Raw genomic sequence first — 12,761 nt, forward strand, 5'->3', positions numbered from 1 at the left:
GGGTGGGCTAATTTCAGATGGGCTGTGTACAGGTGCAGTGGTCGGTAAGGTGCTCTGACAACTGATGCTTAAAGTTAGTGAGGGAGATAAGAGTCTCCAGCTTCAGAGATTTTTGCAGTTTGTTCCAGTCATTGGCAGCAGAGAACTGGAAGGAATGGCGGCCAAAGGTGTTGGCTTTGGGGATGACCAGTGAGATATACCTGCTGGAGCGCATACTACGGGTGGGTGTTGATATGGTGACCAATGAGCTAAGATAAGGTGGGGATTTGCCTAGCAGTGATTTATAGATGGCCTGGAGCCAGTGGGTTTGGCGACAAATATGTAGTGAGTACCAGCCAACAAGAGCGTACAGGTCACAGTGGTGGGTAGTATATGGGGCTTTGGTGACAAAACGGATGGCACTGTGATAGACTACATCCAATTTGCTGAGTAGAGTGTTGGAGGCTATTTTGTAAATGACATCGCCAAAGTCAAGGATCGGTAGGATAGTCAGTTTTACGAGGAAGCCGATTCTAGATTTAACTTTGGATTGGAGATGCTTAATGTGAGTCTGGAAGGAGAGTTTACGGTCTAATCAGACACCTAGGTATTTGTAGTTGTCCACATATTCTAAGTCAGACCCACCGAGAGTAGTGATTCTAGTCGGGTGGGCGGGTGCAAGCAGCGTTCGTTTGAAGAGCATGCATTTACTTGTGTTTAAGAGCAGTTGGAGGCTACGGAAGGAGTGTTGTATGGCATTGAAGCTCGTTTGGAGGTTTGTTAACACAGTGTCCAATGAAGGGCCAGATGTATACAAAATTGTGTCGTCTGCGTAGAGGTGGATCTGAGAATCACCAGCAGCAAGAGCGACATCATTGATATACACAGAGAAAAGAGTCGGCCCAAGAATTGAACCCTGTGGCACCCTCATAGAGACTGCCATAGGTCCAGACAACAGGCCCTCCGATTTGACACATTGAACTCTATCTGAGCCATACCATGAGACATCCATGTCTTCATCACAGGAAAATAAAAAATAGTTGAGATTGATATAATTTAAAAGCTTACAAACTGGGTTGTCAAACTATTCAATCATCTCTTGAAAAAAAATGAAAAAAATAAATAAAAAATGATGTTATTTATTTACCTTTATAGTAAATTATCTAAAAACACCTAAACTCCGATGTTTTTTATATTCGCATTCAGAAAGTACAGTTTTGACATAAATCTGTTTGAAAATCTATGGCAAGACCTGAAAATGGTTGTCTAGCAATGATCAACAACCAATTTGATAGAGCTTGAAGAATTTTTAAAAGAATAATGGGCAAATGTTGCACAATCCAAGTGTGGAAAACTCATAGAGACTTACCAGAAAGGTTCACAGCATGTATTGACTCAGGGGGTTGAATACTTATCTAATTAAGATACAGTTTTATTTGTGTTTTATTTGTCATGATTTTTTAAAATACAAACGTTGGACTTTTTCTTGCACTTTGACATTACAGAGTATTTTGTGTAGATCGTTGACAAAAAAAAGACAATTAAATCCATTTTAATCCCACTTTGTAACACAACAAAATATGGAAAAAGTCAAGTGGTGTGAATAATTTCTGACGGCACTGTATGTGGTAGCTTACAGTGCATTCGGAGAGTATTCAGAACCCTTGACTTTTTTCACATTTTGTCACGTTACAGCCTTATTCTAAAACAAAAACTCAACAATCTACACACAATACCCCATAATGACAGTGAAAACAGGTTTTTAGACATTTTTGCTAATTTATTAAAAATGTAAAACAAATACCTTATTTACATAAGTATTCAGACCCTTTGCTGTGAGACTCGGAATTGAGCTCAGGTGCATCCTGTTTCCATTGATCATCCTTGAGATGTTTCTACAAGTTGATTGGAGTTCACCTGTGGACAATTCTCAGAGACAGCTTTGAAGGTCCCCAAGAACACAGTAGCCTTCATTCTTCTTAAATGGAAGAAGTTGGAACCACCAAGACTCTTCCTAGAACTGGCCGCCTGGCCAAACTGAGCAATCGGGGGAGAAGGGCCTTGGTCAGGCAGGTGACCAAGAACATGATGGTCACTCTGACAGAGCTCGAGAGTTCCTCTGTGGCAATGGGAGAACCTTCCAGAAGGACAACCATCTCTGCAGCACTCCACCAATCAGGCCTTTATGGTAGAGTGGCCAGACGGAAGCCACTCCTCAGTAAAAGGCACATGAACGCCCGCTTGGAGTTTGCCAAAAGGCACCTAAAGGACTCTGACCATGAGAAACAAGCTTCTCTGGTTTGATGAAACCAAGATTTAACTCTTTGGCCTGAATGCCAAGCGTCACATCTGGAGGAAACCTGGCACCATCCCTCTGGTGAAGCATGGTGGTGGCAGCATCATGCTGTGGGGATGTTGTTCAGTGACAGGGACTGGGAGACTAGTCAGGATTGAGGAAAAGATTAACGGAGCAAAGTACAGAGAGATCCTTGATGAAAACCTGCTCCAGAGTGCTCAGTACCTCAGACTGGGGCGAGGGTTCACCTTCCAACAGGACAACGACCCTAAGCACACAGCCAAGACAACGCAGGAGTGGCTTCGGGACAAGTCTCTGAATGTCCTTGAGTGGCCCAGCCAGAGCCTGGACTTGAACCCGATCGAACATCTCTGGAGAGACCTGAAAATAGCTGTGCAGCGACGCTCCCCATCCAACCTGACAGAGCTTGAGAGGATCTGCAGAGAAGAATGGGAGAAACTCCCCAAATACAGGTGTGCCAAGCCTGTAGTGTCAAACCCAAGAAGACTTGAGGCTGTAATCGCTGCCAAAGGTGCTTCAACAAAGTATTGAGTAAAGGGTCTGAATACTTATGTAAATTTGATATTTCCGTTTTTTAAATTGTATAAATGTACCCGTTTTTGTTTTGTCATTATGGGGTATTGTGTGTAGATTGATAAGGGAAAAAATCATAATCATAATTTATTAGAAAAACACTGCAGATGCAGGAATGCCCACATGCAGGAACACCCTGAATCACACACTATTGGAGAGATGACATATTTGCTGAGGAATGTGATTAATTTTCATGAGTCATATTTTATTTGTTACTATTTTTATTTTCTGGTGTAATTTGTTGTGTAATTGTAAGATGCAGGGCTCCCTGTTAAAATAAAGGTAAAACATGTTTTATAATAAAGTACAGTGCGCATACTCTTCATTTAGCCAAACCCTTTGAGCTATGACGCCTACCAATAACATCCTTTCTCTTCAGTGTAAACGGAAGTAAACAATGACCAAGAAACATTTCCACGTTAGCGTTTTTTTATTGTTGTTATTTAGACGTTTATCAACACAATGGAACTCAAAATGTGGACAATTTAACAGCACAGCATCACATTCTTACCCCATGTAGTCTTTAATTCGCGTTGTAGACAGGACTTGATTGATATATGTTATCTAGGTAACGCTAGCTAGCTGCTAACAATGGCTAACTGTATGGTTTTTCACACTCAAATAGCCTCCATTATGGAGGTGCTAGCGAATGCAGCAGTGGCAGATATTTGTAAACTCGTAGACAACGACTATGCAGTGTTTCGTTTGGAAATGTCTCAAAGCCAGAATGAAAACAGGTCATTGCGGAGGAAACTACAGCTACTGGAACTGAAGGTGGCACGGGAGCGCGCAGAGAGGACAATGCGAGATCGCGTAGTTGCCAGTCGTCCTAGTAGTGTCAAGATCCTCGACCGATACAGAGGAATGGCAAGAGGTACAATTTGTAGAAGGCCGAGGCTGCGCGGTCTGTCTCCCTATTCCCCTCTGCACATGTGTTCAGATGTGTTACCCAGAATTGGGTCTTGGTCCGTTTTTGGATAGTATACAGTAATTTCCCTGATTACTTAGCTAGCTATCTTGCACAGACAAAATATCGTTCAGGTATTCTAACCAGATGCGCGCTACTTTTGGATGCAGATTGCAGAATGAAAGCAGGTCACCCAGTCGTCAGTCAGGGCCCCGAATAACTATTCATAGGTTGTTGTAACCAGAGCCATAGAATTTTGGGTTGTCATACGCGTATAATGTTTTGATTATTACTTGAACAGTCACTATGATTATATTTGGTTGTCTTTTTTTTAAATATATAACTATTTTGGATACAGCAGTTAGTTCGAACGCTAACGCTCATTGACATAGACTGTAGCAAAGTTAGCCGAAATAACCATCATTTTAAAGTATAATGCAGTTGATTTGCGATGATGACACAAACGTTATATTTAGCAGGACATTCATGCGAGCTTTAATCCAATTATAATCAAAAAGTAATGTGTAATGTGTTTTAATTTTTGTTGTTGCTGACGTTCTATGAGAACTTCCCCGTCTTCTGGAACCAAATTCTGCGCATAGCCCTGGTGCAGCAATGTTTGCAAACACAGAATGGGGTCTATACCGTTGAGCAGACAGTAGCTAACCTAAAAACCTATTTGTGAAACCAGCAGGACACAATAGATGGAGAGATGACCAACCAATCACTTTTGATGAGGGAAGTGGAACCTCAACCCAGCACATTATCGTGATAGAGGTTTGTGTAATAGTGTTGCATAATTTTTTTTAAACTTTGTAAATCAAATGTGTCCAGTTTATTTCTGAAAGGCTCCCCTCAGCTATTCACTTGCCATAGGGGAGCTTGTGAGACTTCCCTACAATATTGTTATCCAATTTTACTAATGTACCGGTAATAACCTCCCCTCTTCTTGTGTCAGTCTGCAGATGCAGAGGCTGCAGGTCCTGAGGTCAAGCTGGAGAGGTCTGAAGGAAAGGAGGACCCACGGCACAGCTGTGACATCCAGACTGGACTGGCTGGAGCGCCCCCTGTAGCTATGGAGGACCCCACCACTGCCCCAGCGCAGCCCAGGACCCGATGCAGTATCACGGAGGTCAGTGGAACGCCGAACGCCGTCCTCAAGTCAAAGACAGACACCAAGACTTTAACTGTAACACACATGTTCTTACACACAGGATCTGACCACAGATCAGATCCAAAGAGGCTGGGGCCACTCGGCTGTCCTCCTGCTCCCGGCTCAGAGTATTTACCGGTATTTCACCAGAGCCAGAGGACGGTTAATTCCTGTGGGGATGGTGAAGCGTTAGAAACTGGCGGTGATGATCCTTCTTGTTCTTACGCTACAGAGATGGAACCTGGCAACATGCCCTTGGGTTTAGAGACACAGACTGATCTGTCTAGAGGGGACTGGAACCAGTACAGTAGTAGTGTATACTCTGAAGGGTGCCTAGATAAGAAAGGGGAGGTTCTGGCTGTAGATGAAGTGACTGTGAAATTGGAGGGCGACGAATGGAATCCAGATAGTCACCTAGGAGATGGACACTCACAGGGCAGAGATTTGTTAGATTACGGGGAAATCATAGAGACAAATCAAAATGTTGCGACCCACTCCCCTTTACACGCATTCAGGGATCGCAACCCAGTGTCCACGTCGATGGGGCCTTCCGATTCACACGGCCGCGTCCTTTTCGATCAGGTATTGAACTCAAACGACAGGGCTAGACCCCAGGATCGGAGAGGGGGAGCTACATCTGGCAATAGTAAAGAGAAGCGGTTCCTCTGCATGTTCTGTAACAAAGGCTTCAGCTGCCCCCAGAAGGTGGAGATCCACCAGAGGGTCCACACAGGGGTGAAACCCTTCAGCTGTACCCAGTGTCACATGTGTTTCGCTGAGGCTGGCACCCTGAAGAGGCACCAGAGGGTCCACACAGGGGAGAAACCCTACAGCTGCCCCCAGTGTGAGAAGAGGTTCTCCCGTCAGCACCAGCTGAAGATGCACATGAAGGTCCACACGGGAGAAAGGCCATTCGCCTGTACGCACTGTGGGAAGAGGTTCTCAGAGAGGAGATACCTCAGGATACACCAGCAGAAAAACCATTCCGCTCTATAAAATAGAAAGTAACCCTTCCACTCGATAGCTTCTGACGTTAACGTAAAACCCTGCATTAAAGGTAGACTCAGTGAGATTACGTAGATGCACAAAGTAAACAGCAGTAGTTGGTCAATTTACGCAACAACTAAGAGCGTTGAAGTGCAAGGCCCAGACATTGTGGGATATATAAGGCATGTACAGTGGGGAGAACAAGTATTTGATACACTTCTTACGGAGCCACTCCTTAGTTGCCCTGGCTGTGTGTTTCGGGTCGTTGTCATGCCGGAAGACCCAGCCACGACCCATCTTCAATGCTCTTACTGATGGAAGGCGGTTGTTGGCCAAGATGTCGCGATACATGGCCCCATCCATCCTCCCCTCAATACGGTGCTGTCGTCCTGTCCCCTTTGCAGAAAAGCATTCCCAAAGAATGATGTTTCCACCTCCATGCTTCACGGTTGGGATGGTGTTCTTGGGGTTGTACTCATCCTTCTTCTTCCTCCAAACACGGCGAGTGGAGTTTAGACCAAAAAGCTATATTTTTGTCTCATCAGACCACATGACCTTCTCCCATTCCTCCTCTGGATCATCCAGATGGTCATTGGCAAACTTCAGACGGGCCTGGACATGCGCTGGCTTGAGCAGGGGGACCTTGCGTGAACTGCAGGATTTTAATCCATGACGGCGTAGTGTGTTACTAATGGTTTTCTTTGAGACTGTGGTCCCAGCTCTCTTCAGGTCATTGACCAGGTCCTGCCGTGTAGTTCTGGGCTGATCCCTCACCTTCCTCATGATCATTGATGCCCCACAAGGTGAGATCTTGCATGGAGCCCCAGACCGAGGGTGATTGACCGTCATCTTGAACTTCTTCCATTTTCTAATAATTGCGCCAACAGTTGTTGCCTTCTCACCAAGCTGCTTGCCTATTGTCCTGTAGCCCATCCCAGCCTTGTGCAGGTCTACAATTTTATCCCTGATGTCCTTACACAGCTCTCTGGTCGTGGCCATTGTGGAGAGGTTGGAGTCTGTTTGATTGAGTGTGTGGACAGGTGTCTTTTATACAGGTAACGAGTTCAAACAGGTGCAGTTAATACAGGTAATGAGTGGAGAACAGGAGGGCTTCTTAAAGAAAAACTAACAGGTCTGTGAGAGCCGGAATTCTTACTGGTTGGTAGGTGATCAAATATTTATGTTATGCAATAAAATGCAAATTAATTACTTAAAAATCATACAATGTGATTTTCTGGATTTTTGTTTTAGATTCCGTCTCTCACAGTTGAAGTGTACCTATGATAAAAATTACAGACCTCTACATGCTTTGTAAGTAGGAAACACTGCCGATTTTGCAGGTTATCAAATACTTGTTCTCCCCACTGTATAAGCCTGACATTCAGAAGCTGAGCTATAACATTCTAAAGTGTAGGAGTCAAAGAAATTGTGAAGTCATCTTATTCTCTTTTACAGAAAGTGAAACGATCAGTTGATAGCGAGAGTCACACATTGTATATGTATAATTAAATTGAGGGTTCATATAAATTATCATAATAAAACATATTTGGTAGCGGAATAACATTTGGGGAAATTGGGTCTAGACTTTATTTTCCTTATCCATTATTATTATAATTAAATAGCCTATCTAAAAGATGTAATGAGTAGAATTGCAGGAAATGAGCTTCAAAACAAAATTCCTAGGTCCCTCAAATTAAACAGAATCAAGCTGGCTATAGAATGTTCACAAATGCCCATTTCATTCTATTCAACTATTTTCTTTTTTCCCAAGACACTTTTAATGACAAAATAAATGCAGTTTATCAAGTTCATGCAGATTTGAAGTTGAGACATGTGGATGTGTGGTTTTTATATGTTCTATTTAAAACGTGTTTATGTTTAATAAACAACACATTTGACTTTTCATTCTAAGACTTTCATTGAGACTCCCTTTAATATACATCACATCTGGCCATATACATCACACAACTTTATAACTAATATACACTTACTAAATATACAGTGCATTCGGAAAGTAGTCAGACCCCTTGACTTTTTCCACATTTTGTTACATTACAGCCTTATTCCTATAATGACAAAGTAAAAACAGGTTTGTAGAAATTTTTGCAAATGTACACTGCTCAAAAAAATAAAGGGAACACTTAAACAACACATCCTAGATCTGAATGAATGAAATAATCTTATTAAATACTTTTTTCTTTACATAGTTGAATGTGCTGACAACAAAATCACACAAAAATTATCAATGGAAATCAAATTTGTCAACCCATGGAGGTCTGGATTTCGAGTCACCCTCAAAATTAAAATGGAAAACCACACTACAGGCTGATCCAACTTTGATGTAATGTCCTTAAAACAAGTCAAAATGAGGCTCAGTGGTGTGTGTGGCCTCCACGTGCCTGTATGACCTCCCTACAACGCCTGGGCATGCTCCTGATGAGGTGGCGGATGGTCTCCTGAGGGATCTCCTCCCAGACCTGGACTAAAGCATCCGCTAACTCCTGGACAGTCTGTGGTGCAACGTGGCGTTGGTGGATGGAGCGAGACATGATGTGCTCAATTGGATTCAGGTCTGGGGAACGGGCGGGCCAGTCTATAGCATCAATGCCTTCCTCTTGCAGGAACTGCTGACACACTCCAGCCACATGAGGTCTAGCATTGTCTTGCATTAGGAGGAACCCAGGGCCAACTGCACCAGCATATGGTCTCACAAGGGGTCTGAGGATCTCATCTCGGTACCTAATGGCAGTCAGGCTACCTCTGGCGAGCACATGGAGGGCTGTGCGGCCCCCCCAAAGAAATGCCACCCCACACCATGACTGACCCACCGCCAAACCGGTCATGCTGGAGGATGTTGCAGGCAGCAGAACGTTCTCCACAGCGTCTCCAGACTCTGTCACATCTGTCACATGTGCTCAGTGTGAACCTGCTTTCATCTGTGAAGAGCACAGGGCGCCAGTGGCGAATTTGCCAATCTTGGTGTTCTCTGGCAAATGCCAAACGTCCTGCACGGTGTTGGGCTGTAAGCACAACCCCCACCTGTGGACGTCGGGCCCTCATACCACCCTCATGGAGTCTGTTTCTGACCGTTTGAGCAGACACATGCACATTTGTGGCCTGCTGGAGGTCATTTTGCAGGGCTCTGGCAGTGCTGCTCCTGCTCCTCCTTGCACAAAGGCGGAGGTAGTGGTCGTGCTGCTGGGTTGTTGCCCTCCTACGGCCTCCTCCACGTCTCCTGATGTACTGGCCGGTCTCCTGGTAGCGCCTCCATGCTCTGGACACTACGCTGACAGACACAGCAAACCTTCTTGCCACAGCTCGCATTGATGTGCCATCCTGGATGAGCTGCACTACCTGAGCCGCTTGTGTGGGTTGTAGACTCCGTCTCATGCTACCACTAGAGTGAAAGCATCACCAGCATTCAAAAGTGACCAAAACATCAGCCAGGAAGAATAGGAACTGAGAAGTGGTCTGTGGTCACCACCTTCAAAACCAGTCCTTTATTGGGGGTGTCTTGCTAATTGCCTATAATTTCCACCTGTTGTCTATTCCATTTGCACAACAGCATGTGAAATGTATTGTCAATCAGTGTTGCTTCCTAAGTGGACAGTTTGATTTCACAGAAGTGTGATTGACTTGGAGTTACATTGTGTTGTTTAAGTGTTCCCTTTATTTTTTTGAGCAGTGTATTACAAATAAAAAACTGAAATGTCACATTTACATAAGTATTCAAACCCTTTACTCAGTACTTTGCTGAAGCACCGTTGGCAGCGATTACAGCCTTGAGTCTTCTTGGGTATGACGCTACAAGCTTGGCACACCTGTATTTGGGGAGTTTCTTCCATTATTTTCTGCAGATTCTCTCAAGCTCTGTCAGGTTGGATGGGGAGCGTCGCTGCACAGCTATTTTCAGGTCTCTCCAGAGATGTTCGATCGGGTTCAAGTCCGGGCTCTGGCTGGGCCACTCAAGGACATTCAGAGACTTGTCCCGAAGCCACTCCTGCGTTGTCTTGGCTGTGTGCTTTGGGTCGTTGTCCTGTTGGAAGGTGAACATTCGCCCCAGTCTGAGGTCCTGAGTACTCTGGAGCAGGTTTTCATCAAGGATCTCTCTGTACTTTGCTCCATTCATCTTTCCCTTGATCCTGACTAGTCTCCCAGTTCCTGCCGCTGAAAAACATCCCCACAGCATGATGCTGCCATCACCATGCTTCTCCGTGGGATGGTGCCAGATTTCCTCCAGACGTGACGCTTGGCATTCAGGCCAAAGAGTTCAATCTTGGTTTCATCAGACCAGAGAATCTTGTTTCTCATGGTCTGAGAGTCCTTTAGGTGCCTTTTGGCAAACTCTAAGCGGGCGTTCATGTGCCTTTTACTGAGGAGTGGTTTCCATCTGGCCAGTCTACCATAAAGGCCTGATTGGTGGAGTGCTGCAGAGATGGTTGGGATTCTGGAAGGTTCTTCCAACTCCACAGAGGAACTCTGGAGCTCTGTCAGAATGACCATCAGGTTCTTGGTCACCTCCCTGACCAAGGCCCTTCTCCCCCGATTGCTCAGTTTGGCCGGGCGAACAGCTCTAGGGAGAGTCTTGGTGGTTCCAACTTCTTCCATTTAAGAATTATGGAGGCCACTGTGTTCTTGGGGACCTTCAATGCTGCAGAAATATTTTGGTACCTTTCCTCAGATCTGTGCCTCGACACAATCAGACAGACAATTCCTTCGACCTCATGGCTTGATTTTTGCTCTGACATGCACTGTCAACTGTGGGACCTTATATAGACAGGTGTGTGCCTTTCCAAATCATGTCCAATCAATTGAATTTACCACAGGTGGACTCCAATCAAGTTGTAGAAACATCTGAAGGATGATCAATGGAAACAGGATGCACCTGAGCTCAATTTCGAGTCTCATAGCAAAGGGTCTGAATACATGTAAATAATGTATTTCAGTTGTTTTATTTTGAATACATTTGCAAAAATGTCTAAAAACCTGTTTTTGCATTGTCATTATGGGGTATTGTGTGTAGATTTATGAGAAACATTTTTTATTTAATCCATTTTAGAATAAGGCTGTAACGTAACAAGGAAAAAGGGAAGGGGTCTGAATACTTTCCGAATACACTGTACCTACACATACACACACTAACAAACCCCTATTTATTTGGAACGGCAAGCCAAACAAAATTGAACGGGCCTATTTATATAATGAATTCGGAGGGAAGAAATGATTAAATATTAAAGTATTGGACCTCTCACACAAAATGATGGCGGATTCAAAACTTCAAGTTTTTAAATTTAAATTATTATACAAAATTCTTGCAACCAATAGAATGTTATATACAATTTATACAAGGGTCTAATCCTTGACGCTGGTTGGTTAAAACGGCATTCCAGCCGGTGTCTATTTCAGAAGTTACCACAGGCTAAAGCTATGACGTTGAAATGCCTGTTTACTCTGTTCCATCACACTGCGCAATCCACTGTCTCATCAGCCCAACCAGGCAATTTATAAACTTGATCTCCACTGTAAAAAGCATCTAGACATTATCTCCCATTTCTTTTAGACTAGCAATTGGTTTTCAACAGTGGAGATTTGTATAAAACTTGCAGTCTGTCTTTCTGACATTTGCAACATTGTTTCAATATTGAAATTATGTCGGGACGAGACAGACAGGCAGGCAGCTTTTCTCAGCCAGTCGAAATCATGAATCAGCATAATTTTTATGGACATATACAAAGAAATCGATCAATAATATAATAGTACTCATAGCAAAAATGTTTATCTTTAATTTACAATCTGTAGAAACTATGAGAATAGAAAGGTTCAGAAATGTTGTGAAACATAACAGCACAGTTGAGAAATATATGGCAATTCGAAATCAAAACTGGATGGTCTTCAGAGATAGATGGGAGGGCTTGAGGGTAGCTGAAGGCTGGGTGTGAATACTAATGTAAATTAGATTTCTGTATTTCATTTTCAATACATTTGCTAAAATTTCTAAAAATATGTTTTCACTTTGTCATTATAGGGTATTGGGTGAGTAGATGGGTGAGAAAAAAATCGAATTCATTTTGAATTCAGGCTGTAACACAACTAAATGTGGAATAAGTTGAAAGCTGGGAGGAAAAAAGAAAGGGAAAATAGAAGTAATGTAAAATATACTGTGTCCGTAAAAATTGATATAGGCTGTATAAACTGGAAGTTGTCCATTAGTTTACACCAATTAGGGGAGGGTTGGTAGGGGAAAAAAATTATAAACTACTGTACACGTCAAAATAGTTTAGTCGGGTTTGTCTGATGATGACTTTTTACTTATCATAGCTGACTTATATGAAGTCATTCTGTAACTACAGTATAGGACTCAAACGTAGTGGGGAAGGGTAAACACACTATGTTGAAAGTGTGTTTATTATCTGTGTGTGTACGTACCTTAGGGAGTGTATGTCTGTGTAATATGTATCACCTGTCTCTTCCAGGAGGAGGAGGGTCCAGAGGTGCTGCTGGTGAAGGAGGAGGGGTGTGAGGAGGGTCTGGGGAACCCTGAGGGGACCATGGTCATAGAAGAAAACCAGACTACACCTCCTCCTGAACCCACAGAGGAACCAGCTGAGCAGCACAGGACTACACACTGTCTCACTGAGGTGAGCCCACTGTGAACTACTGTCTGAATGGTATTAGGTCAGGGCCTGTATCCAGAGAGCCTCTCAGAGCAGAAGTTCAGTTTTGCCTGCGTTGTTTCCTGTTATTAGTTGATTTTGGTTGAGCATCCCCATATCTGTTTGATCAGCTGTTGTCAAAGCCGAAAAGAGTATAACATCCGGGCATTTAAGGTATACTAGAATTTCAAA

At 43.6% G+C, this 12,761-nt stretch overlaps 1 protein-coding gene across 2 annotated transcripts; it reads left to right on the forward strand.

The window, feature by feature from the left end:
• Window positions 1-3,251: 3,251 nt before the first annotated feature.
• Window positions 3,252-6,170, forward strand: LOC121561822 (transcription factor Ken-like). 2 transcript variants are annotated; one of them, XM_045217445.1, is made up of 3 exons: window positions 3,252-3,743; window positions 4,468-4,553; window positions 4,735-6,170. In XM_045217445.1, the coding sequence occupies exons 1-3, from the start codon at window positions 3,461-3,463 to the stop codon at window positions 5,923-5,925; spliced, it is 1,560 nt and encodes a 519-aa protein (XP_045073380.1). In that variant the 5' UTR covers window positions 3,252-3,460; the 3' UTR covers window positions 5,926-6,170. The 2 variants fall into 2 exon arrangements, with proteins under 2 accessions (XP_045073380.1, XP_045073382.1); XM_045217447.1 differs by having other exon boundaries at window positions 4,471-4,553.
• The last annotated feature ends 6,591 nt before the right edge of the window (window positions 6,171-12,761 follow it).

Source organism: Coregonus clupeaformis, unplaced genomic scaffold (genome assembly GCF_020615455.1).
Source record: "Coregonus clupeaformis isolate EN_2021a unplaced genomic scaffold, ASM2061545v1 scaf1058, whole genome shotgun sequence".
NCBI classification, from domain to species: Eukaryota; Metazoa; Chordata; class Actinopteri; order Salmoniformes; family Salmonidae; genus Coregonus; species Coregonus clupeaformis.